The sequence below is a fragment of the Coloeus monedula genome (genome assembly GCF_965178545.1).
Source record: "Coloeus monedula genome assembly, chromosome: 2".
Lineage (NCBI taxonomy): Eukaryota > Metazoa > Chordata > Aves > Passeriformes > Corvidae > Coloeus > Coloeus monedula.
Genome location: NC_138782.1, coordinates 34,024,203 through 34,049,254, shown reverse-complemented (window position 1 = coordinate 34,049,254; position 25,052 = coordinate 34,024,203). Strand labels below are relative to the sequence as shown.

Sequence of the window (25,052 nt, the reverse complement as noted above, 5' to 3'; positions counted from 1 at the left end):
AAGGTATTTGGAATATTTTTGCTTTTACCAGCAGTGTTTGCCAGAATAAATGCACCCAAAAAAAGCCCGTCTGGGTTCAGTGAGATGTGGATACCTACAGTGGGTAAGAAATAGTCCCTGGGCCCCGACAAGCTGTAAACTCTGACATTCCAAGGTGTAATGTTTGATTCAGTACAGTTTCAAAAGCCTCAGTATCTTGGAAAATGAATCAGTAAAGAAAAAAAACACATTACTCCATTCACACAAATTCTGCTTTTGTAATTACATATGGTATCAACAAAATGTAAAGCTTTCATACAACACAGCTTTTATGGAGAAGGCTAATGTTTTTGGGGTGTTCTGCCTTCCCATAAGCAGCCTTTGAATTATTTGAGACACTTCTATAAAATCATACAGCTTTTTTTTTTATTATTATGCTATAAATGGTGGATGTGCAGCTGCAATCACTGACCTTCAGCTGTATAATGGTAAGATGAAAATTCAAAACCTTTGGGCCTGATACAGAAGTGCATTTCTTTGCATGTCAGGGAAGCTTCACTGAAGAGTGAAGACCAGAGTATTCAACTGAGGAGTCCAATTCACAGGATTTTTTTTTTTTTTTTTTTTTTTTTTTTTTTTTTAAACCATAGATGTAATACTTCTATTCCGTCTGAAAGTGATGATTCAAAATAAGATGCTTACTTTTAGGGAACAAAAAGCAGAACAAAGAAAGACAGATAGGACAGTCTGTCCCATTGGCAGCTGAGAGGTAAGAGGCAGGTAGTTCAAAAACATTTTTTTTCTTTTGAACCATTTTGTCACTGTTATTGAGGAGGCTTCTGGATCTTGTGCTCTGGGATGATATGTTCACAGTGTATTACAGGAACAAACCTTGCCCACATTGTGTGACCAGTTTTAGTATAGGTGTTAAAAGGAGAAATGAAACCTGCAGCATAGTCATGGTTCTCTTGGACAGTAGCAAAAATACAAAACTGAATATAACTTTTATTCCTCTGAAACTACTAAGAGTGATGGTTGCTGTAGCTGATGGGTAAACTATGAAAGGTGATTTAGTTAAATGCAAGCTAGAATTCTGTCTGCATCTTGAAGTTTTAGGAAAGTGTTGGTCACTGATTCACAAATAGTAAGGAAATTTAGCTTTAATAGAAAAATAGTGTAAGATAGCTGGGGAAATGGAGGATTTGTGGATTTTTGAAGAGGTTTTTGGTGTGGTTTTTTTGTTGAATTTTTTTCTTTCTTTTTTTCCCCTAGAATGAGTATTGTAACAGGGAAGAATATTGTTTCATAATTGTGAGGCGTTTTATTTCGAGTGTGAGGGTTTAATGTGTGTTTAGAAAGTTGTATAGAGAAAATGGCTTTTAAGCAATATATCTTTATATTGCTTTGTAGTCTTACATTGCAAAAGCCTAGAGCTGACTGCTTGAGCTTATGGTTTCTAGTCAGTTTAGAGTTTCCAGACAGCACATTCCACAAGCCATAAATTGACAACATTAACAGTATACTAATACAAATATATATATTTTCATCTGTCCATCTGTCTATCTAACCATCCATCCATCCATCCATAGATGCATATTTCTATCTCAGTTGGAGCATGGTGCTAATAATGCCAGGGTTGTGGTTTTGATCCCTGTATGGGCCATTCACTTGAAGAGTTGGACTTGGTCATCCTTGTGGTTCCCTTCCAACTCAGACTATTCTGTGACGTGTGTACGTATATATTTCTCTATATATCTCACTTAGACTGAGGCCGTGGACCTTAGTGCTTTCTTATTAACTTGAACATTTAATCTGTTATAGTGACTTTAGCAAAGAAGCTGTGTTACCCCTTTTTAAGACATAGGGAAACAAAATTCCTTGTGTGATGCATAGAAAATCAAAAGCTTTTTCAATGTTTAAAAAGTCCATTAATTACCATTCTCAGATGACCTGCAAATGAAATTTGGAGGAAAATAAAATTCTGGAGTCTGAAGCCCCAGCCATTTGAAAATACCAAGCCACTTACCTTTCTAAAAAGGGACTGCTGAAAGAGTCTCACTTGCTTTTTTTCTGTTGTTGTTTTAACCTTTATAGAGACACTTACAGCCTTGGAAATTTATCAGTAGAACTGCTGCGAGTGTCAAACTGCTTCTTTGCTTCTGCTGAAGTTACTAAAGTCTCAAGAGCAGAAGTGGGAGCTCCTGCAAACCTCTACTGAGGGAGCAGGAAGTGAGTTGAAATCATTATTTTATTCACTTTGGTGTTGCTGAAGCACTTTGTAAATGACTCTCTTATTCTACTTAAATATAGTAAATATTCATATTTGTTTTTCAGATTCTTTCCTTGGTGATAACAGTTCCTAATGTGTTCACTCTTTCATCTTCTGATTTCCTAGTTTTATTGTGCCAAAAAGAGAAGCAGGAAATAATAGACCAGGATTCTTACAATACATTGTAAAAAGGAGGCAAACAGATACATTTTTGTGTAATGGGTCATATTTTCTTTTCTCTACTGGGTAAGTTTTCTGGGTTGTTTTGCATACATGATACTGAATCCTGTAATATGTCAAGTTGTAAGATTTATCGTGTTTCCTTTAATGCAGTATTCATCATTTCCCCTTCTAATAGTACAAAAGACCACCACATCAATGAGTGTATTTGATTACTGAATGCTAACTTTGTTGAGTGGTGTTTCTTCCCTATAGATGTATTTGCAGTCATGGGCATTTGCAGTCTAAATTACCATATAGTAGTGCCCACTGCAGATGGTATTCACTGCAGCCTTGCAATGCAAGTGTAAGCAGGTTATGGTTTAACTTGGATTTTGTAGACCTGAGGGATGATATTCTGAACTTGCTCTAAGTCCTGTTGAGACTCACCCGCTGGTACTGAAGTGTGGTAGCCTGCTTCTGTAATACATTTCCTTTTTACATTAAATTCTCTTTAGTGTTTCTAGTAGTTCAGCTGATTCCATGTTTCCACCAGCAGAAACCCTTGTGTGCTGATAGTTTGAGTTGTAAAATGTTTCACAGATGTTAGAGTACCTGGAGAATTATAAATGTTCACTGCAAACTAGTGGAGACCCAGAAGATGGATTTTGTAGCACAGACAGGCAGTATGCTAGCTCCTGCCTGTGTGGGTACTTTCATGTAATGCTGCATCATTTTAGGGTGCCGGGTGCAACCCATGGGTGTTAGACCAATGGTATATTTGAAGGTATATAGAGTCATAACATTTTTTTATTATATAAACAGTAAATTTAATTTTCTTACCTTGGTTATGTGTGAAGGCTAAGGGGAAGTGAGCACCATCTAATAAAAGATGAGCAGTCTCTCCCCAAGTTCCTTTGCTGTTTCTGTTGCATATAAATAACTGATTTTGTATTGCCATGTCTGATTTTTTTTTTTTTTTTTTTAAAGTTCTCCAGACTTTTTGAGCCAAGAGCTAAATTGAGATTTGGAGTCTGGTCCACTTTCCCTTAGGAGGTCAATTAGATACACTGGAACAATTTTCCAGTTCTTCACAGGATGTGCTCAAGAAAAGACAGGTGGAATATTTACTATTAGATAGCCTCCTGTATTAGGGAACATTGCGGGACACAGCTGGTCTTTCTTAGAAACGCTTTTGATTTAACCCATACCTAGCTTATACCATAAATGTCTCTCAGGAAAATAAGTGATTTTAAGAATGCTTAAGAATTGTATTTACAAGATATTTTCAAAGTTGGCTGTAGTTACATATGTATCACAACACCTGCATTATTTCTTTTGCTCCCAATTCACCCTAATAGCTTTAAGAAACTAAAGGTTAAACTTCTGATTAGAGAGTGTTGTTGTTGTAGATCTGACTGTCTTCTCAGGTGGTAATCAAGTAAATAACAGTTTGATGTTCATGCCACTGGTTCCAACTTAACAAATCCTAGGAGTCCCCAGGTTTGATGGGTGGTAGCTGGAAGTTAGCCCACGTGTAAGTGATTGGAAGATGCTTGTAGTAGATTGTGAGGAGTGCTGATTGACAGCATGAGGAATGATTTGTTCAGTGTCAGGGATAACAGCAGCAGCATTTACAGTGATGAGTGTTAGTTAAAATGTCAGGTAGCGAGTCCTTTAGTCCTGAGATGACAGGCTGTATCAAGAAAGATACCTGAAATGTATTGTGAATCTGTTCTTTTCCCCTGATCCTTTCTCTACTTCTGTGGGTACAGATGCTCATACTGGAATATAAGAGATTGATTTTCAGGCATGCTGCATTTGAACATGCAGAGAGAACGAATCTTGATCACCGTCAGAAACAAAACAGTTGAGGACTCTGACAAGATCCCCAGCCCTTGGATATTTTAAATAAGAATGTTTTCTTGGAATAGCTATAGTAACTACCTAGTCTGAATACGTGGAAAGAAATTGCTCTAGTTTCCTTTCAGAATTTTGAGAAATGTAGTTTTATGTAGTATTTTGAAAAGGTATGGAGAGTTGAAAGATGCAAAAATAAGAAACTCAGAATAATCTAGCATAAAAATACCAGTGTTCCATTAGGACATTGTGACACTTGTCTGATAGATCCAATTCAGCACTGATGCTTTCTGGGTTGTTTTTTGGGTACTGTGTTCATTCTGTTTCAGTTCTTATGGAAGATACCTCATGCTGTTGACTTCCTGATCAATGCCTTGACAGTAGTAGTGACCATATAGCTGCAAAAGAGAATGGAAAGATTATATTGGTCTATTTAAAAGAAAAAAGGAAAAACATCTGTATAATAATTAGCATTTATGTATTAAGTCTCAAAATACTTTTATTTAATTGCATCCTTTTGTTTCATTATTTACAGAGAAAGTTAAACATGCAAACATTTATGCAGTAAACTTTCCCATAACAGAGAGTTCTTCTTCTATCAGGTATTTGTTTGAAGAGTTTCACTTCTCTCTGTGGAGGAAATTAATAAACATAGACTAGTAACATGTCAGTTTTATTCAGTGAGTCAGGTGCATGTTAACTTGAATTAACATGTGATAAAAGAAAATAGCAAAGACCAGAATACGGTCCACTGAAAGAATGCGTAAGATGCTCTTTATCCCTGTTTTGAAAAAGCTTTACTACAGTAACTTAATAAACTTAGTTCTTCTATATTAGAACCAAATTGTATGGCTGCAATTACAGTAGCCCGACCTATAAGCTAACTGTAGTTAATGAGATTTACTATAATAATAATTTAGTATTTGCTATTATATCAGTGACAGGCAGGTTTAAAATCTACATTTAGCAAATAACTTTTTTTTTCTCCCTCTAGAATTGTAGTGGAGTATTTTAAGATGCTTTTTCTTCCTGAAAAAACTTGGAGTACTATTTTATTTTTCTATTGTAGTGCTCTTGGAGATCATGCATTTGCATTCAGAATGCTGAAAAACGCAAGACATGGACACTGTGGTGCATTACATTATTTTAAGGTTGTTTCCTGTTTTTCAACCACAAATTATGGACACTATGGCTCAAGTCATTTGGGCTCAGGATGTTTATTATAATCTATATTTTAATGTGTAGTTCTTTAGCCCAGTTAGATTTATTTTAAGCATTTTTCTCTTCAAAGTAAATTTGAGAAGAGTTTTTAAATAACATAGCTGGATAAAATAGAGTTAAGGCAGCTATTCCTCCTGGGCATATGAATCATAGGATTTGAGGGAAGGAGCACATTTACTTGCAGTTCAGTTATTGAACTCTATCACACTGTTAACTCATTAACTTTCCAAAATCCCTTGCTTGAAAAAAGAATGGCGTTAAGCAGCATTCCCTGGGTCAAGCTCAGGTCTTGGAAATTGTGTTGAAAATGTAGGGAGAAGCTCAGATTTTCAGCCTTTAAAATATCTTTCATGTTTAGTGTTTTAATCACAGCTTAAGAAAACCTCAAAACTAACCAAACAAAAGCCCCAAAATAACGTTCCCCTTCTCCCCAAAAAACCTATTCAATCTTTGAAGGGCTTCCATTTCTTTCTGGATTTCTTAACTGTGCAGATTTCCATACCCCCTACACCCCCCACTTTGGGATTTATCTTTTAATGGACTGATTTGGGATGCTTCATAGAGCATACACCGCTCATAACAAGGGAAGGGTTTTGGGGCTGAAGGCAGTTCCCATGGCCAGCATCCACGGTGTCTTAGAAGCTCCTGAGAAGGCTGCTTTGTACTGAGCACTGCTGAAAAGAGGATGCTGCTTTGTATGAGCTATCCATGAAGCTGTAGGTCCCAGCCTATGAGATGTCATGTTTCACTGAACTAATTAATGGTGGTTAGTGTATAACTGCTTTTGTATTTCTTTACGTGTGCTTGTGCCTGGGTGCACATGTGGGAAAGAAAAAATTGCACCTTCTATGTTCAGTTTCATGTTTTGTTTTGTATAAGTCTGTGTTATTATCAGTCTAATTCTTGCCTAAAGTGTTTTGGGGTTTTTTTGAGGGCTTGTTTGCTTTTTGAAGTGGTGTTGCCAAACATATTTGTGTTGGTTTGTTCCTTAACTCTTTGTTGTTCTAAATTTTACCTGATTTATTTAGTCTTTTTCAGACTCTTCAGAAGTTGAATGTTTAACACAGAAACATTGTGAACGAATTATTTATAAGCAATTTTATGCTGGTTAGAAGTGCTGTATTGGTTGGAATTATGCTGAACTGTTAGAAAACTCCAAAGTTACTTATGAGAGGGTATCTCTTCTCAAGGTTAAACATCCAAAGTGTTGTTCTGAGCCAAGACTTTGTGTAATGTGTTGGTAAAAACATTAGTTCATAACATTTCTGCAATATAGCAAGAGAGTTACACTCTGTTCTTTACTGTGGGATGGTTCTTTTTAGGGTGGGAGCCTCTGTTCATTACCTGATAGATGCAAAATCTGGTACAGAGTTCCACATGAGAACTATTAGGAAATTGACCAAAATTTTAGGGTGACCAAGATGAACATGCAAACCTGCTTGTGCTAAGAGTAAGATAGTCTTGGGTGGTTTATTCCACTTTAAATAGTGACTTTTTATGTGGGTTTTTTTCCTACTTCTTTCTCTTACTTTTCTTCAATTGTAACAGCAGGGCAGAATTGTTTTCTGACAGTATAGGTAGATCTGCTTTAAGAAACATTTAGTTTAGTTAACTGGCAGATTACTCCTAGTGTAGGCATAATCTTAATACAATTCATTTCAAATTCCTGAGGAGGAGCTGAAGTACTCTTGTTTTCTAAAATAGGACCATGAGACATAGCCACATTTTCCCACCTGAGAACTGAAAATGTCTGTGTGTAGTCAATCGGTTGTAGAGGCAGCACTGACCAAAGTAAGAGCCACATTGCTTCTTGACTGTACAATTGGGTACAAGGAAGGCTAGGATGGAAGAAAGCGAATTTTCCATGGTGAACGTCCAGCTAAACTTCTGGGGACTACTGAAACCCATTTTAAATGGGGAGGAGGAAAAATGCCTGCTAACTTCTATACTGGTAACTTTTCCAGACATGTTTATGAGCAATGTAATAAGACAGGATTGCAGGCACCTTGTCAAAATTCTTAAGCTGCTTTTCAATAAGTGCCACAATTCTACCATGGCATGGACATCTAGAAGGGTTCAATTACCAAGGAGTGCAAAGAACCATAAAAGGGAGTTTGTCACTCATTCACAAAATATTGCTGCTTTTTGGGGTTCTCTAGGCAAGTGAGAGATCCTGCTGGACAATCTGCTCATTACTAGATAGGACATAGCTCCTTACCCATCTCAGAATAGTAATGCTTTCTTGTTTTGTCCAAGGGACACTCTTTTCTCTTTGTTTTGCCTGATTTACTTCTGAACCTAGCTTCCTGTGCTTTTTAACTCATAGAAATGAATAGTCAAAATAATAATTGAGATTCTGACTAATCCTGCCGGATCATTTGCGTATAGTGCACCTTCAGGTGCTTTCTCTCTCCGTGTTTGGGATGGTCAACACTTGAAACTCCTTTTTGCTTGACTAATGTTTGACTTGTTAGACATGAAATGTAGAGCCCTGCAACAAAGTACTGTGTTTTATAATTTTCATGTTCTGCTAGCTTTTGAGAGACTACACATGGCACATTACTTATACCAGACTATATCAGTGTAATTTGTTAATACTAATACAAAACAGCATCTTTAAACCAGTTTACATAAGTTGTCCTTTTAAATGTTACTTGACATGAACAGTACAGTCTTGGACATACTTTGCAAAGCTGCTCCCGTCTCCCCCCCACCAAAAATTCAAAAGTTCTGACCATTCTAAGCTGTTACAATGGCAGGCATTTTTAAGTATACTTCTGCCATAGAAAAATAACTGATTAAAAAAATGTAATGCTTCTCTATGCATTTGCATAGCAAAGAGACACACTGGGCTTAAAATGAGCAAGTATCACACATTTTCCTACTTTCTATGCTAAATCTGGCAGTTCAGGTCAGGAGGTATTTTAGGAGGGTTTCCTGGTGAGGTTTGAGACATAATTACCCATACCTTTAAGTCGGGACAAAATGGTTTCTTTCTTGAGGTTTCTTCCAGTTGGTTTTTTTTTGTCTAGGAGTGTTTTACTATTTAGTATCTATTTACTGATCCTGTGGTAAAAGGAATAACAGAAATGGAATAGATTTTTGAGTGCTGCATATCAGCAGAGCATTTACTGGAGTGTCTGATCTGAAGAAAAAGATAAAGTTAATATCTCATATTGTAAATCTCAGGAGGATGATTGTGTTGTCATAGGGCAATGTTAGTTACTACCTGCAATACACAGAAAAATAATATTCTTGAGGAATTGGTGGAAGGTGGGTGGATCACAACTTTCAAATTTTATTCCTACTTCACTAAAGGCCTCTTCAGCTCTCTTAGAATTCCAACCTTTTAATTGTCCTTTACATAGGAGGCTACACATCTTCTTGAAAAAGATTTTGAAGAGTTGTCAGAGGAATGTTTGGTATATGATTTTGCTGCTGAGATTTTTTTTTTTTAAAGTGTGGAGTTGTGTATTCAGGGGAATATGAACCATTTAGCTTTGACTGGAGGGCAGCAGCATTGTAAGCTCAGCTAGAAACCCAGATGAATCAGGTCTATGTTCTTACAACCTGTCTTAGCTAGTTTAAATGCACTGGATTCTTTTGCAGTTTTATTTTAAGAATTGTTGGAGAAGGATTTCAGTGAAAACTCTATCAGCGTTTTTGTGTATTTTGTAAGATTAAGCTACTTTACTGTGTGTTTTCCACAGTCTCCCCTCTTACATTTGTGTGTTTGTGCTCTTTTCTGGACTAATTGTTGACTGAGCACTTCAGTGTCTTTGTATATTTAAAACATAAAAAGTCTTTCTGTCATAGAGTTTTAAAAGGATGCTTTAGTGTACCCACTGAAAAAATAATAAATTAGGATCCAGCTACTTCATTGGGCTATATCAGCATATCTTTTGAGTGTGGAAAGCTGCCAGAAGGGCATTGCACCAGTACGCTGAAATGTTCATGAAGTTTGCCCTCCATTTCATTTCAAAGTGAGATAAGAACGTGTGGCTCACTAACTGAAGCATCATTTTCAGCAGCTTACCAAAAATCTTTAGATGATAAGCAACACTTAAATTGTTTGTGGTGAAAATGAGAAGTCCAACATCAGAACACTGATGTTATTAAAGCAAAACCCCTTATAGTAGTTGTAATCATAAAAATAAGTTACTGATAACACTTTCCTAATTGAACTAGCATTCTTAACACTGAACTTACAGGTGTAGAACAGATGATGAAGTAGAGGATTTTGAATGCATTTGTGAGATACTTAATTTCAGATTTTAGTTCACTTAAAAATCTGTTTCTGAATGCGTGTGACTTTCTCCTTGCCAAGGTCTCCGTATGTCCACCTGCATTTGCCATGCTTCACTTATGCTCTTTTATTTGAAAGGAATTTGGCATGCATCATTCATAAAGAGTAATTGAGCTACCTCCATTTGAAAATATGAATAATTGTTTAAACTGCCCAAAAAACTTTCACAAGATCATAAATTACAGAGGACCTATAAATATCAAATATGCAGCATATATGAAATCAGTAAGGTGACTTCTGGTTTAGAGAAGTAAAATGGCTTTCTTCAGAAGCTAGTGTACAGGATATATAGAACTTTCAAAGGGCAACTGAGGATCTTATTAACACAGCCTAATTAACCTCTCTCCTGTACAAGGTGAAGTGTTAGATGCTCTAAATGAATGATGAAAAGTGTCAGGGAAATACAGAATTGGATCGATTTTCTTTTAATAATAAATAATCCTTCTAATTTATTTGGATGAAAGTAAATGCGTCTGCTATGGTTTTGCTTTTGCCACGTGCCAGGATTCAGCTCAGGGTGAATTCTTAGCAGAGGTCTAAGGCTTTGAAAATTGCTTTCTAATGGAAATGGTGACAGATCATTAACTACAGTAGTATAAATGCATTGATTTAACATATGTATAGTTGTCCTAAGTTGCAAAATGCATGACATAGTATGTGCTGAGCATACAGGGAGCATCTTTAGTTTTAAGTAAGGAATGACATGGTTCATACTGTGTTAATCTTTCTCAAACATACGGCCCCTGCCAACGTTGGACAGGTATCATTCAGGGGCTGAGATACATTTGTACTGTTGTGACACTGTGATCCCACTGTAATTGCTGTGCTGGAAGGGGACCAAGAAACATTTAACGTGCTGCATTTAATCAACAGTGCAATTACAGTGACACTGAAGTAGATACGTTTTCCTGCTACCAAGTCATAGCAAATGCTGAATTGTAACAAACCATTACTAGATATGCTGGAAGGCTCTGTTTCCAATAAAAATGCAGAACCTGGGATTCTGTAGTCATATTTAATTAGCATCTGTGGCTTTAATGTCTTTAAAATTAAATGTCTAATGCACATACACTACATGAAAGTATTTTTTCTCCAAAATCCTTATTCTTCCATCATCAGAAGACAGATGAACTAAAACTGGTTTCAAGAATTATCATTATTCTAGTGTTGTTTTTCAATAATTGAAAATACATACCTGTAGTAGAATCTTTATTTATTTTTACTCTGATACAGCTGCACAATTCTTGTTATTGGTGAGCATCTACACTAATAATACTAGTTCACCGTTGCCTTCAGAAGTCTAGGTGGCGTGCTAGTACAGGTGCAACTGAGCATTTTGTGTTGCCCTTTGGCAGTTGTGTAGAGTAAAGCTAGTATTAGTTTTAGTTGTTCTGGTCTCCTTTTGTTTTTTCATCTTAAAGATGGGATGGGGACACCTGATGAGGCACCTGTCCAGCTGCTGGAAAATGGAGGATTTTGTTACAAAACATTATTTATTACATGTGCCTATCTAAGTTTCTTGGCAGAAGGTTGTTTTTGGAGACTGAGTATCTTGAGATCAGTCACATTTTGCTATGCTCCTTTTTAACTCTCTTTGCACAAAATTTCCACATGTAACTTATTCTTGCCTCTTCAGATTGAGATTTTCTTTTGATTCTGTTTATTCTGATCAGCTGCTGTGTGTCTAACAGTTGTCTTTGAGATTTAGGGCTAGAATTCAGCTGCATTCTCTGAATGTGGTTTTGTATTGATAGTCGTTTACTGGGAGAGGGGGAAGGAAAACCAAGCTCCCGGTGAAGACAGAGTAGAATGTGTTGATTTTGTACATTGCAATGATATCCTGTAATATGTCAGGGAATAAAAGGAATGATTGGCAGTATAGAGCATAAAGTTAAGTTTATAAGATTGAGTGCTCTTAGTGGAGCAGGTAAGGCCACTTCACACCTTCCTGAGAATGTACTGGAAGTATCATATGAATATGGAATCAGGGAAGCAATCTCTTCCATTTTCTTAATTAGTTACATACCAGTTGTGGTACATGATATGAGTACATACAGGATTTGAAGTATGTGATTTTTGCTATTTAATGCCCCTTGCTGGCTCTCAGTTTGCATTACGCACCCTTAACTGGAGATGCAGATGTGCATCTCACTGAGGTTGGGACCTTACGGTGGTCTGTGTGCACGTCTGTCTGAATGCTCGAATAGTTCCCTTTGCTGTGGCGAGTTGTAGGCACAACAGCACAAGTACGGGATGATGGTTTGGAGAGCCTCAAATCTGCGTTTTATTTTTACCCTTACAAGCAATTTATTTCCTGCCTAAAGTACAAATATCTTAGAACTTCCAGGATTTCCCATTTCTGTAAATTTCTTCCTCTTTCAAAGTCCCTATGTCATTGCTACTGCTTTCGTGGCCGTACTGTTAAGGGAGTGGGTTTTTTTCTCTGGCAGTGGAGGCACTTTTAATACCCACACTTTTTTCAGACCAAACCCTGCAGAACTGTTGCATGCAATCGTTCTGTAGCCTCTGGGGTGTTCCATCTGGCTTGAAGTATCCTCTGCTTTTAACTTAGTCTGCCACTTGACCTTCTGAGTTTGCTTCACCTTGTGGTTTCCAATCTACATAATAATTTTGTGTCACACTTTAGTTAAATGGTTTCTTTTTGACAGGTGGAAGTACCGTCAAAGAGGGTTTAACATTATATTCTGCCTCAGCAAAAATGCAATTCTATTTGACTTGATTTATCTATAAATATGATTGTCTTTCTGAATACCAGCTTAAATTATGTACAAGTGGGGATTATAAATTATCAGTATAAGGATGACTTTCTAGGGATATTGTACATATAAAATGTATACTGTGAGTAATTCTGGATTAGGTGCTGTTCAACATGAAGCTGACTTTCATGAGGGAAATTTAGGAATTACTATAATATGTCCAGTTAAAAACCATGGTGACTTGATATCTGATTCAGAAGTATATCCCAAACCAGCTGTGTCAGAATGGTGTAGAAGTGTTGGGTATCAGCCTAAAGACTTGCAGTCTAAAATGTGCAATTCTCATTGCCAGGACTAACTTTGAATTCTAGCTTTGCTGTAATTTATTCACCACTACAGTCATGATTTTGCTATGTGTTCCTAGAAACAGGAACTGTATTGCCTTCCCTAAAAGTCATCCATGACCGTCTTTTTCCTATGAAGTGGAAACAGAGGGCTGTGTTGTAATCAGGACTGTTTGATATTTCAGAACTTTGAGTGTTGCAAATAAAATTATCTCTAGAAATAACAGATATTGGAGATGTATGATATATTTGAGAAGGTTGTCAGGAACAAAGAAATTTTACATTTTCATGTTCCTCACTTGGCAGTATGAGGTTCTGGTGAATTCTGAAGTCACTGAGAAATAATTAATGTAAACCAGTGATGTGGTTAACAAGATGTGCTTTGCCAGAGAACAGCAATATGCAGATTTGCTTAGTTTTAAGTCTGGTGAGTGAACCCTTGCCTGCTGAAAAGAGGAGATCCTAGCAATGAGAGGAGGAAGTTGCAGTGTAGCAAAAAGCTGTCAAACATTTTACTTTACAGTGACATGACTCTTGGATAATTCCTAGTAAATTTGATGTGTATAAACTGTGTAATCCATTTTCTTTATAAAACTTTTGCTGTAATAAAATACTGCATTTTCACAAAGAAGCTGACTGTTGATCAATGCTGTTACTCTGTCTTTGCTGTTTTCTTGGTTCTAGGGTGATGTTGATGTATCTGCACTCACATAAGTGACTGTGTAAAAGAAACCAAGAAAAAACTCTCAAGGTTCAGGTTCTCATCACGTGTAGCAGCTTCAGACTGACTTGGATGCCTTGGAAAGTCATATACAGGGATCAAAGACAAAGTGATCCTTGAAACTGTAACAATGTTACTTGGCTTACAAGGTCACTTGTCCAGTAGTGCTGTCCTTTCAAAAAATGTGAGGTGGTTTTGTGTGTTAGAAGTACACGGCAGCCTTCTTTTCTCTTTTTCACAGAGCTCTGTGTTGTGTTTGCATCTGTGTTTTCCACTGTTGGTGTGCTGATAAGTAAATATATGAGGCTTTGGATTGATATTTAACAGCTGAGATGGTTGATTATACCACAGAAAACGTTTGTCATTGCCCATTGCAATGCTATCAGTATGAACCAGCTGAACTCTGCCTTTCTTTTTCTTTGCTGCTCCTGGGTTTAATGGCTTTGCAGAGAAGGTGCTGCCTGGCATATTGAGCTGCTCCAGAAGGTCTAACCCATTAGCAGTTGAGCACTGAACTGCAGCACACTGATGCTGTGGATCTTGACTCACCATGCTGTTCCTATTTGCAGTTTTCTTGAAGGTAGATAATCTGTGCAGACCATCAGCATAGATACTGAATCTTTGGGTATCTACCAATCTGATGATATATTTGTATGGCTACAAATGCTGTTCTGCTTTTCTTTTCTTGGGAATTAATTCTCCTGTGCACATACTGTTTGCATTTAAAACTAGCTTTCATGTGTCTGTGGCTCTTGCTATACCTGGCAAATGCTTATGTCTCAAATCTGCAGTGATATGTGTTCTTACAGAATTTTTGAGGCTGATGTAAAGCCGCTTTCAGATGTGCATGAATTGAAAAGCATCTGTAATGTTTTAATGTGACCAGTATGAAGATACGATTGACCAGGTCTGGGTTTACTTAGGTCATTCAAAGTAACCATCTGTGAACTCAGGGTGGGGGGAATCTATAATTCTGATATGTGTTCATTTGTGATATAATTGTTTTGAAAAAATTGTCAAATTTTTTTGTCTCAAGATAACAAGCAGTTTTTTATAAGTTATGTGTTGTTAGGGACAGACCTCCTCAAAATTCCATTCCTGTTTGGCTGGAGATAGAAAAGAACTGTTTTGGTAGCATCAGTTGTTTCTGTGCATGCATATTTCTAAAAAGAAAGGTGCAACTAATTTGGCTAAACTATCTAAACTATATGTTCCAGCTGGAGGCTGCCCTGAGGAGGCAAAAAGTTCTTATGGGCATGGACAGTTTTGGTACAACCTTGCCTGTTAATAGGTACTTTGAGACCTGCCCCGGATGGCATTAATGCTGTAAATAATGGCAGAGCTGATTCAGGAATGCTGAACAAATCAAATATTGGGCAGTGTGCACAGAAAGCGGTTTGTTCTTACCTAAAGGTATTCCAACACATAGAGAACTTTTGAGAATATTCTCCAGGTCACTTTGTAAAGGAGATGTGATGTTAGAGGAGAACTTTTTGTGAACGGGGGAAACACAGTATATTGCTTTGGGTATTTTCATGGGACCCCTGGAGAGGTTTTATAACCTTTTTTTTTTTTTTTTTTTGGTGAGGCTACTGACTTTCTGAGGTTTGAACACTTGTGGCATAACTGCATAAGCACTTTGTAAACATCTGGGAGGCTTAAGATGTTGCTGCTGTTCTCCTGGTGTTCTTCTCTCAGCTGCCCTCAAAGCTGAGCCACCCTTGTGGATCATATGAACTATCCTAGTCCATGTCAGTGCAAAGTCAGCCAGGTTATTTTAAATTACTGCTGGATGCAGCTGAGGGCAGTAATGAACAGCTTGAGGTAATAACTGCTTAAGCCATTCCAGCTAGACTTCCAAGAGCACATCTGTCTGTGTCCTTATAAGTACAATACTTTAATCTCTCTATTGCTGTATTGTATTCAGGATTTGTCAGGACTGGAGAGCTGTTGCCAAGGGGAGTAGAACATTCAAGTGGAATGTTTTGGGGCTTTCTGTCTGTCATTATTATCACATTGCAATAGAAAGATTTGAATGGTGAATGTGTAACATATACATGGAATGGTAAAGTAAGTTTATTTTCATATATGAAGTAAATGTGTGGAAGTCATGCGTTGGAAACTCTTGGAAAGAAATTACTGTACAAAGTCTCTTCCCATACTCTGTTTCTAGTTCAGCTCCCTCTAGCCACTTACCTTTGATTCCTAGCCATTTATCTTACCTTCTCTGTACCCTTGCTTCATTCCCCCCAAAACTTCCCTGTATTGATTAGAAATATAATGAATTTTTTAGCTCTATTTTTTTTTTTTATTTTTTGCCCCAGGTCCAGCAAGACTATGAATCTCTGTTCCAAATGCTTTGCTGGTAAGTGCAGTAAAAGGTTTTGTGTTTCCGTTAGATTATCGAAACCACATTGTTGGCATCTCCCTTAGGATTTGTGCATGGGTTTCTCTTCCTTCAGTGTGTATATGTAATCAGATTTTCCTCACTTTGGTGCTTCATTTACTTGCTAATCAAGAACCTCTTGTGTAAATGTACCCATCAAACCTTGTTCTTGAAGTTTAGGGAATTTAGTTACATCCTTGAACTACAGAGTTTCATTGCCAGCGCAGCTCCTGTGCGGATGATGTGGTTTCCACAATGCATAAGTCTGAATTGTAATTTGGAATTTTGTAGGATTTATTTTGTAATAACCTCTGATATATAGAATGGATAAACACATTAAAAGGAAAAGTTGGTATAGAACACGTTGTTCCATTTCCTTTAACTTGCAGCCCTTGAACATTAAGTCATCAGTAACTCATTGGTAGGCTGTTCTAATTACTTCATATTATTTTCTTATTGTAAAGTCATTGCTATTGTGTAAAATCTTAGAAATTGTTATTGACCTTTTCCTGTTAGCAGCTTCTAGCTTTGCTTTTCTGAATTAATTTTTTGGTATTATTTAGTATTGTAAACTTATTTTTAATTGTAATTAAGGTCCTGTCATAGCTCACGATTTTTAATTGTCTTGGGGCAACAGATAAAATTTTTAAAGGTTCAGCATTTTTTTTTAAACTTAAAAGCTTTTCTAGCATTTTTTAAACAGAAAATGAATTTTGACTTTTAGATTTCAGATCTTGGGTTCAGCATCACTTCATTAAACAAACACATGGGAAATAAAGATTGTCAGAAGGTTGTTCAGCAAAATGTATTTCTCTGGCTGTTTTCCAAAGCCTTGGGTGTATTGAGGAAAGTGTAAGTCATTTCTTGTGCTCTTTCCCTACTGACCACAGTCACAAACTAGTCTTTGGTTTGACTCAGTAGGACTCTTGTGTTCATAGTAGCCCTGAAAATAACTTGTGTTTGTGTACTCAGCAATGCAGGTGTTCTGATTTTGAGACACCAAAACAGCCCATCCCTCATTTGCTGAGTTTAGCAGAGTACCCAACACTTCACAGCCAGCAGACCAGGCATTAGGCAGAGCATCTTTTATTTGGTTTTTAGTGGTTTGGGGCTTTTTTTGTTGTTTGTTTGTAATTTTGTTTGTTTTTAACAAGAAGAAAAGTTCTTGTTGACTTCTATTCTGCAATTCTTCTGAAATGCCATTACCTCTGATAAAGTTAATTTTTTAAGATGAGACCTTGTGTGATTGGCGGGGCGGGGGGTGGGAGAGCTTATGTTTTTAAATTTTCAAGATGTTCCTTAGAGCCTGTTTATTTTGATGACATAAGTCTTTGGAAGAGTTTTAGTAACTTAAAAAGCTACTACTGGTTGGAATAAAACAAGGTAAAGTAGAAAAAGACAAATTTACTCTATCTTATTTAGATCTTAACCATGGTTCCTTCAACAAGTATTGAAATAACCAGTTCTGTTGGAGTCACAACTCAAAACCTCTCAATGTCATCATTCCAACATAAAAGTGTTTTTCTATTTTTTCTTTTTTTTTCCCTGATGGTTACTGAAATATTTTTTAGCATATTTTTATACTGAGTTTCTAGCTACATATTGATACAGAAAGATGTATACTCCTATTTCTGTAAATTTCACCACCATAGGTAGCAAGATTTTAGGCAAGTAAGGTGTTGAAAGATGTTTTTCACTGTTTCAGGCACTCCAGAGAAAGGGTGTGAAAAATAGTTCATTTTTTTTCTCTTTTAATGTGGCAGGTTATTTATTCAAATGTATTGAAGCAGAGGCAAAATTTCAAAATATTGAAATGATTTCAAAATACTGAAATATTTCAAAATATGACGATCATTTCCTTTTTCTTTTATTTCAGAAAAAAGAAATCCACACAACGAAAAAGGTTAGTAGCTCTTTAAGTTTTTTTTTTTGTTGGGTTTTTTTCCAGAAGGAAGAATCCAGTCTTCCTTTTTAAAAAAAAAGCAAAACAATTTGAGACACACAGAGCAGGAAAGACCCTTACATTTGTGTAAGCATTCCTTTTTTATATATATCAGGGGAGAAGGGCAACAAGTCTGTAAGGGATGAAACGTTGTGTTTACAGTGCAGTATGATTTATTCGTGGAACCTTCCTATCTTAGCAGGCTTTTCAGACTTTCTGAGCTATCTACAAGTTTGTAAATACATGATTATGAAGTCTTCTTTGCTTCTGCATTTCCTGGCTTCCCCATTGTTCTGGTTCTGCCAGGACAGGGCTAATTTCTGCAGTAGCCAGGAGGGGGCATGGCTAGGACACGGTTATTCTGTACCACCTCACCTCATTGCCGGTGGGGAAAGAGACTCTCTTCCAGTGAGAAGGGGTTGCCTTCCAATCAAGAAAACCTGCCAGAGAGAGTGGTCAGGTAACGCCAGTTCTGAGCATTTTGCATGTGAAGCGCTCACCTCGCTCTTGTACATTTTTGTTATTAATATTGTTGCTGTTAATATTTGTTTTCTTATCTCATTGCTGTTTCCAGTAAATTGTTGTTATCTCAGCCCATGATCTTTACCTTTTGTGTCTCCAGTTCTCCTCTCCAGCCCGCCACAAGGGGAGGAAGTGAGGGAGCAGCTTGTTGTTTAGAGTTTTAGTGGGGGAAACTAAATTTGGGAATACTATTCCTAAACAATGACGCCCATCTCTTGGGGAAAAAGTTGTCATAGTTTGACATCCATCATATTAATTAGCACAGAATTGGAGCAAAGGGTGATGTCAGTTTGCCTTATTGTTTGACCAAATGCTTCTGATTTCTAAATTTATTACCAAAATAAATTCACTTAATTTTCACTCACATTTGTCCAAAGATGAGACAAACAGTAAAAGCAATCAGACTATGTAGCACAGAGACTGGCATTCCTTGTTTTGGCTCTCTTTTGTACTTTTTTGTACATTAGACGTGGCAGTACTGCTCACAAGTCATTACAGAGGTTAAGTTTTCTATGGCGAGAATGAGCTGCATACTGCACAGATACATGCAGCCCTTTGCCTGTAAGTGCCCAGTGTTTTGACCTGGATCCAGAAAGTTCACTAAGCTCTTCTGTACAACCACAAAATTGCTGTTCATTTGCCGCAGACTAGTTCTTAGCCTGCACATAAGGGTTGATGAATACTGTAGAAGAGTTTGAAGTTAGCTACCCTCTTCAGCTGTCTGCCTCCTCTTCACACCATCTGCCTCTTCCAAGAAGGAATACCTGACTTTTTTCACTTAAACCCTGTAGAAGCAACAGACTTTGAAATGTTCAAGAGCTTCTCTGAAATAATTTCAAGTTAATTGTACTTCTGCAAAGTACTTTACAACATTGTGTCTCCAATTTAGTGCTGACCATGTGTTATCAATGCCTCAGAGTCTCCAGATACAGAACAAGTGTTAACCCTACATATTGAAGTGCTTCACATAAATGTGCTCTTTAGATGGTGAAGACATAGTTGCTTCAGACTTCCCGTGCACCTAGAATACAAATGCAGTAGAGTGCTGTGGGTTTCAGAGGTTTTTTTGGTGCGATTTTTTTGGTCAGAATATAGGCTGGTAAGTAAAAAAATGCAAATTACCACCAGAGTATCTCCCTTAGTGACACCACATGTTTCAAGAATGCTGCAGCCATTCTTCTTTCAGTATGGTAGACTGCAAATTTGGAATGGTTAAATACAGTATAATGGTGCATTAACATTTTCAAAAGTACTCCTTATTAGCCTATCTTTGCTCCCATGAGGTTTATGGAAATTTTAGTATCAATTTCAGGTAGGGACATTGTTTGAGTACTTTTTGAAATGCCACTTATAAAGTAGAATCTTTCAGGCAGGAATTCTGCATTCATGGAAACAACACCTGGTACCGCAAGAATTCAATTTTAATTGGAACCTCTGGGAACAGTCACAAAACAAACTATTACAAAGAGTTCTGACAAAGAGGAAGAACAAAAGTTTAAATAGAGAAAATGATAAAACTACACTTTCTACTTACATCACTCTCCACAAATGCCGTCTGTCTTTAATCCATTTGATTGTAAGCATAGAAAGCTTAATTTGTGTTATGTTCCTGTCAGCAATGAAAAGAGAGGTACAGGAAATGGATTTCAGCTTGTTCAATAGTGTGCGAAACTGAAGGTAAGTGCAGCAGTGAATGGTTTGGTGGAGAGATGCAATGGGAAAACTGGAAGAACATAAAATCTGATTAGGGTATTCATGGATTTGTGAATCAAAATCATAGGCATTCTGTCTGAACCTGTAATTGAAACTTCTAGAGATGGGTGTCCATCTCCTAATCCAGCTGTGTAATATTTATATTCATGTTGTGCAAAGTGCAGCAGATCAGCATCACTGAAATTGGGAAGGTAACTGTATAACCCAAGAATTGTCTGGGTTTTAGGGACTTCAACTCATAGTTCAGTCTTACTTTTAGATTGAAATAAAACGCGTATTTTTACATACTGGATTCTTGATGACTAAAAAATTACAGATTTTTAATCTTCCTTATACTAGCAGAAGGTCAGTATTGCTGGAACCACATATGTATTTTTAATATATATGCTTAACTCTATGCTAGGTTATTATGAAATTTTGAAACTTTGATAGTATTTTTTATGTTCCTGAATTGAAAAGATCCACTAAGGAGTGAAAAAGAAAAATAGACATTAATGTATACTATATATCGTCTGAGTCTAGAAGTGTCAGATTCTGCCTGAACTCAGATGTCTGACTGTAGAGTTATTTCATATTTTTGCATATCTTAACCTTCCTGCTTTGTTGAGCAGACCTTTATTTTGTCATGCTTAAATCACACACAGTTTTTGGAGCTTACAAAATTAGGAGTTTTTTGTGTGTCAGAGTAGTACAGTTTCCTTTTCTGTCAGTTTTTGTAAATCTTGGGAGCTCTTTAGAACTTGTCTGTTATTGCTGTCACATCTGGCAGTAATAACTCCTAGTGCAAGCATGAGCTGGCAAAAATCAGCGTTCCTGCCTAATAGGTTTTGCTTTTGATTTGATCCTTAGTCAAGCTTTCAGTTTGCTTACTGGAAACCTTTTCAGCAGGTGCGTCTTGTATGTTGCTAGTTCAAATTATGCTTTTTTTCTGTGCCCTATTGGATGGTAATTGCTAAATTATGCTTCATTTAGCCCTTGTGTTCATAAAGTTTTCAGTCCTAAACGAATTATTAAAAATCTGTTATGTTTGTATTTTTCATACCTTTGTAATTCTGATGTGAATCCACAAGTTTTAGTACTTTGTTAGAGAAGCAGCAAGAAGTGTTTCCAGAAGTTTGAAAACATCACTAAGAACTAGTTTTCTTTACCACCACACAAGACATTTCTTTTTTCAGTATGGTATTCCCTTTGTTGGCTCCTAATAGAAGCCAGTGCCTCAATATGTTGCTTCATTAGATTAGAATTTGCTGCTGTCTTCACGTCTGTCTTTGTATTTTGAAGTAAATTGACTGCTTGCTACAAAAATGACCCTTACTGGCTAGAGCTTGAAAGTAGTCAAGCTTCATCTTTAACTTTTATTGCACAGTCAAGCTTGCAGCTGAATATTTCCTTGGAAAATTGTACAGCTGTTACAGTGGCAACAAGAATGCTTCTAATTTCTCGAGCATCTGCTAGTAGAGAACTATAACATTTCAGATATAACCATAGATATTGTTTGGCATACATTCAGTTTCTTTTACTCTATACCCAAAGAATTTCCAAATGGGTAAGCCTGATAGGAAAAAGATGTCTTAGCATAATTAATACACTTGAAACATGAAATGTATGCTAAGCTTGAAAAAGAGACTCACCATGAAATGGAATTAAGAAAAACCTTGGATAAACTACTTTAGTTATTTATACGCTCGATTTGCACTGCTGATCCCAGTCATTCCTTTTACTCTGTTAGTATGCATTATTCCTTGCTTTAAAAAATTTTAAAAATCTGAAGAGTAGCTCTGTTTGGATTGTTAGAACAGGGCAGTAATTTGTGGAAAGGTTGAGAAGGGGTTTATAGGTTTTTAGTTGACTCCTTTTACCGTAACTGTCTTAAAGGTTTGGAGGGGAAATACAAATTAAGATAAAATTAATTTATTCAAATACAGTTGTATGATCTAAGTTTAGGACTAATCATTTTACTTTTGTCAAAAGTAAACATCAGCCAAATCTTCCAGCATATTTATACTGCACCTTCCTAAGTCTCAGTATATACAAGAGAATTGGAAATTTGAGAGAAAGGGATACCTGAAGCTTTCTAGCCTTGCTGGAGTTAAATGCGGGTTCCATGTTGAGTGAAGTTAGTAAAACATTACTTGCTGGGTCCATGTCTACCTTGTCATGGCATGGAAGCTGCAGAGTACAGTGCTCCTAAGTTGTTTTGTGTCAGTACTGATATGATTTGGCTGTGCATTGTATAAAAGGTGTGAAAGATGCGGCACAACCCTCATGTTGCCGGGACCTGGCTGTGTGAAGGCATTGTGTGCACAGCAGTGCTGTGAAGGGTGTCAACAGGGCCAGTGGCCATTGGCTCAGCTGCTGGTTTGGTGTGCTCAATTATTTTGTTCTTTTTCATCCTTCTTTATCTTCCCCTGTATGAAATAGTGGGAAGGGGCAAGCACTGATGGAGGACAGACCCATGAAGTTTCTGTGCAATTGTTAGTGGAAGAAAGAATTTCTTTCACAGCTGTCACTCAAATGTTGTGTATTGAGGCAGGACGGGTTTTTCTTCTTCTCTTTTCTTCTTTCTGGGTACTTTAAGGTAGTGGGGCATTATCCTGTCACGTAAGTGTCTTTTCACCAACACATTCTAGTAAAACTGAATGCCTTTTAATTAATAACTTTTATCATTTTACAGTCAATCAATCCTATCAGCAAACTACCCTGTAGGACATTAGTGGCTGTTGGATTGTGTCTTGCAAAATTCAGTCTAATACACTGGGGCTCATTTGTTAAAAATATAAATTACACTCAAGCAAAAATATGACGTTTTCTCAGTACTGGCTACCCAAAGAGACTACCAAATAGTTTTAATTTATGTTTTTCCTCTCTCTTGACAAGATGTCGCTGATATTTTCCATGTGTTTTCTTTTTCTTATCTCAGGGGAGTGCCAGTCCCATTGTATAGATTGATCTACAAGCAAAGAAAAGAGCTAAAGCCCTTTTTTTTCTCAGACTTGCATTATTTTTAGTTTTCATAGGTCTGTTTTCTAGTGTTTTTTTCTTTATGGTAAAGCTAGTTTCTTTCTCTTTTCTTAATATCTTGTTCCCCTTCTAACTTGTAACCTTTCCAAATGACTTGTTCAAGCATCAGCTGTAATTTAGTCTCTTGTGTATAGGTTTTCTGTTGATGTAAAAAAAATGTTTGGAAATATGACTTAATTGCCGTGCTGTTTGCACTTTCCCAGCATGAAAGTGGAGTTACCTATTGAGGATGTGCAACCCACGGGTTTAATTTGTTTAACTTTTTTATGACTCTATTCTCTTATAAATGTGTGCATAAGATAGAAGAAGGAATGTTTTTTTTTTTCTAATTTAGCAATTTGCTTGATTTATGGAAAAGTCTGTGCTCTGTTTTGTGTATTTGCTCGTTTGGAACCCTTCTATAGTTTATAGAGACACTAGTGATTTGTTCCTTAGCCTCCCTGTGGAGTTTGTTCCATATTACAATCTAATTCCATGTCCGTGTCATGCACTCCTGAGCTGTTAATTTGTACATTTCGATGCAGTTTGTTTCATCGTGTTTTTGTAATCCAAACTGAATCTAACGAGCTATGTGCTTTGGGGACCCAGCCTTGCCTTGCCAATTAGAACAAGTGGTTACTGAGAGAGAGCATGTTTTAAATAAAACATGGCACCTCTGCATGGGACCAGTAGCCTTCGGGGAATAAAAAGAGGATATTTAACTCTTTCTGCCTGAGAAGAGAGGGCAATATTTAGTGAGCGCATTTTAGGAACATCCAGCTCATTCCTTCAAGAAGTATTATGCAGATTCATGGTGTGTCTTTTAAATAAAATGTAGTTTGCCACTGGAGATGTTAGGAACTGCTGCCTGCGGAGTGTTTAGGAATTCAGAAGGATAACTGTTGAGCTGACTGCATGTTTTCTAGGATTCTGATTGCTAATGCCCCATCAAAACTGTAGAGGACTAGCAGCTACCTTTTTCTTTCCCCTTATACTGCTGTACAAGAGGCCGGGAGAGAACAGGAGGGAGTGCCAGATGGTAAAAGAGCTGATTTCAGAAGGTATTTTACAAGGGAAGGGATCTAGAAACAGCATTTATTTAATTAGAGTGCTAAGGTTATGTGCTAGATGACCAAGAGGAAGGTATAATTTTAAGGTAACTGAGAAGATGTGTATTTATGATCAATATTTGTGATCATTGAAGAAGCTACCCAGCATTCTACTGGTCTTCAGACTAACTACCTGGTGAATTCATTCAATACACAACAATGATTTAGGAAGTTAACTCTACTTTGCAATTGTTTCTTGCATTCCACCCCCAGCATTTCCTTTCTTCTGTCATTGCTATTAACTTGCACATCTACATGCTTGAGCATCTCCAAACAGAAGCAGTTACTGTCCAACAGCAAGTCTAAGCTGAGGACAGTGAGAAAGAATGTAGGTGAACAGTCATGGCAATTAACTCAGACAACATTTCAACAGTCCTTGCATACACAAGCACGACAAGACCAAGAAAGACCTCTGATGTGAAAACCTTTCTGTTGAGCAGCTCGTTGTACAGGAAGTAGAGCTGTTTGCTAAGGTGATTTAAGCTCTTAGGGAAGCAGGTGTACGGGACAAACGTGATCTGGATAATAGAATGAAATGTAACTGATGACTCTGCAGTTCTTCAGCCATTTCATATGAAAGAAATGTGATCTAGCAGCTAGACAGCTAGCTAGGATCCTGACTTGATTTCCTTTTCACAGTCAATGAGGATTTCTTTGTCATACTAGACAAGTTGGGGTTTTTTTGTCTTGCTCTTCTGTTCCTCATCAGTTACTGAGAGATGATAATATTTCCCTGCTGATTTTGGACAACCTGATGTTGGACTTGCCTTTCATACCCTTAAGGAATGTATGCAATTAGGGACC

General features: G+C 37.1%; 1 protein-coding gene across 1 annotated transcript in view; it reads left to right on the top strand.

The window, feature by feature from the left end:
* ZFAND3 (zinc finger AN1-type containing 3) overlaps positions 1–25,052 on the top strand; it is a 139,450-nt gene that overhangs the window by 17,308 nt on the left and 97,090 nt on the right. The window contains exons 2-3 of the mRNA XM_082276994.1: positions 15,901–15,941; positions 17,839–17,865. Coding sequence (XP_082133120.1) covers positions 15,901–15,941; positions 17,839–17,865 — 68 coding nt within the window. The remainder of the gene's footprint in view (positions 1–15,900; positions 15,942–17,838; positions 17,866–25,052) is intronic.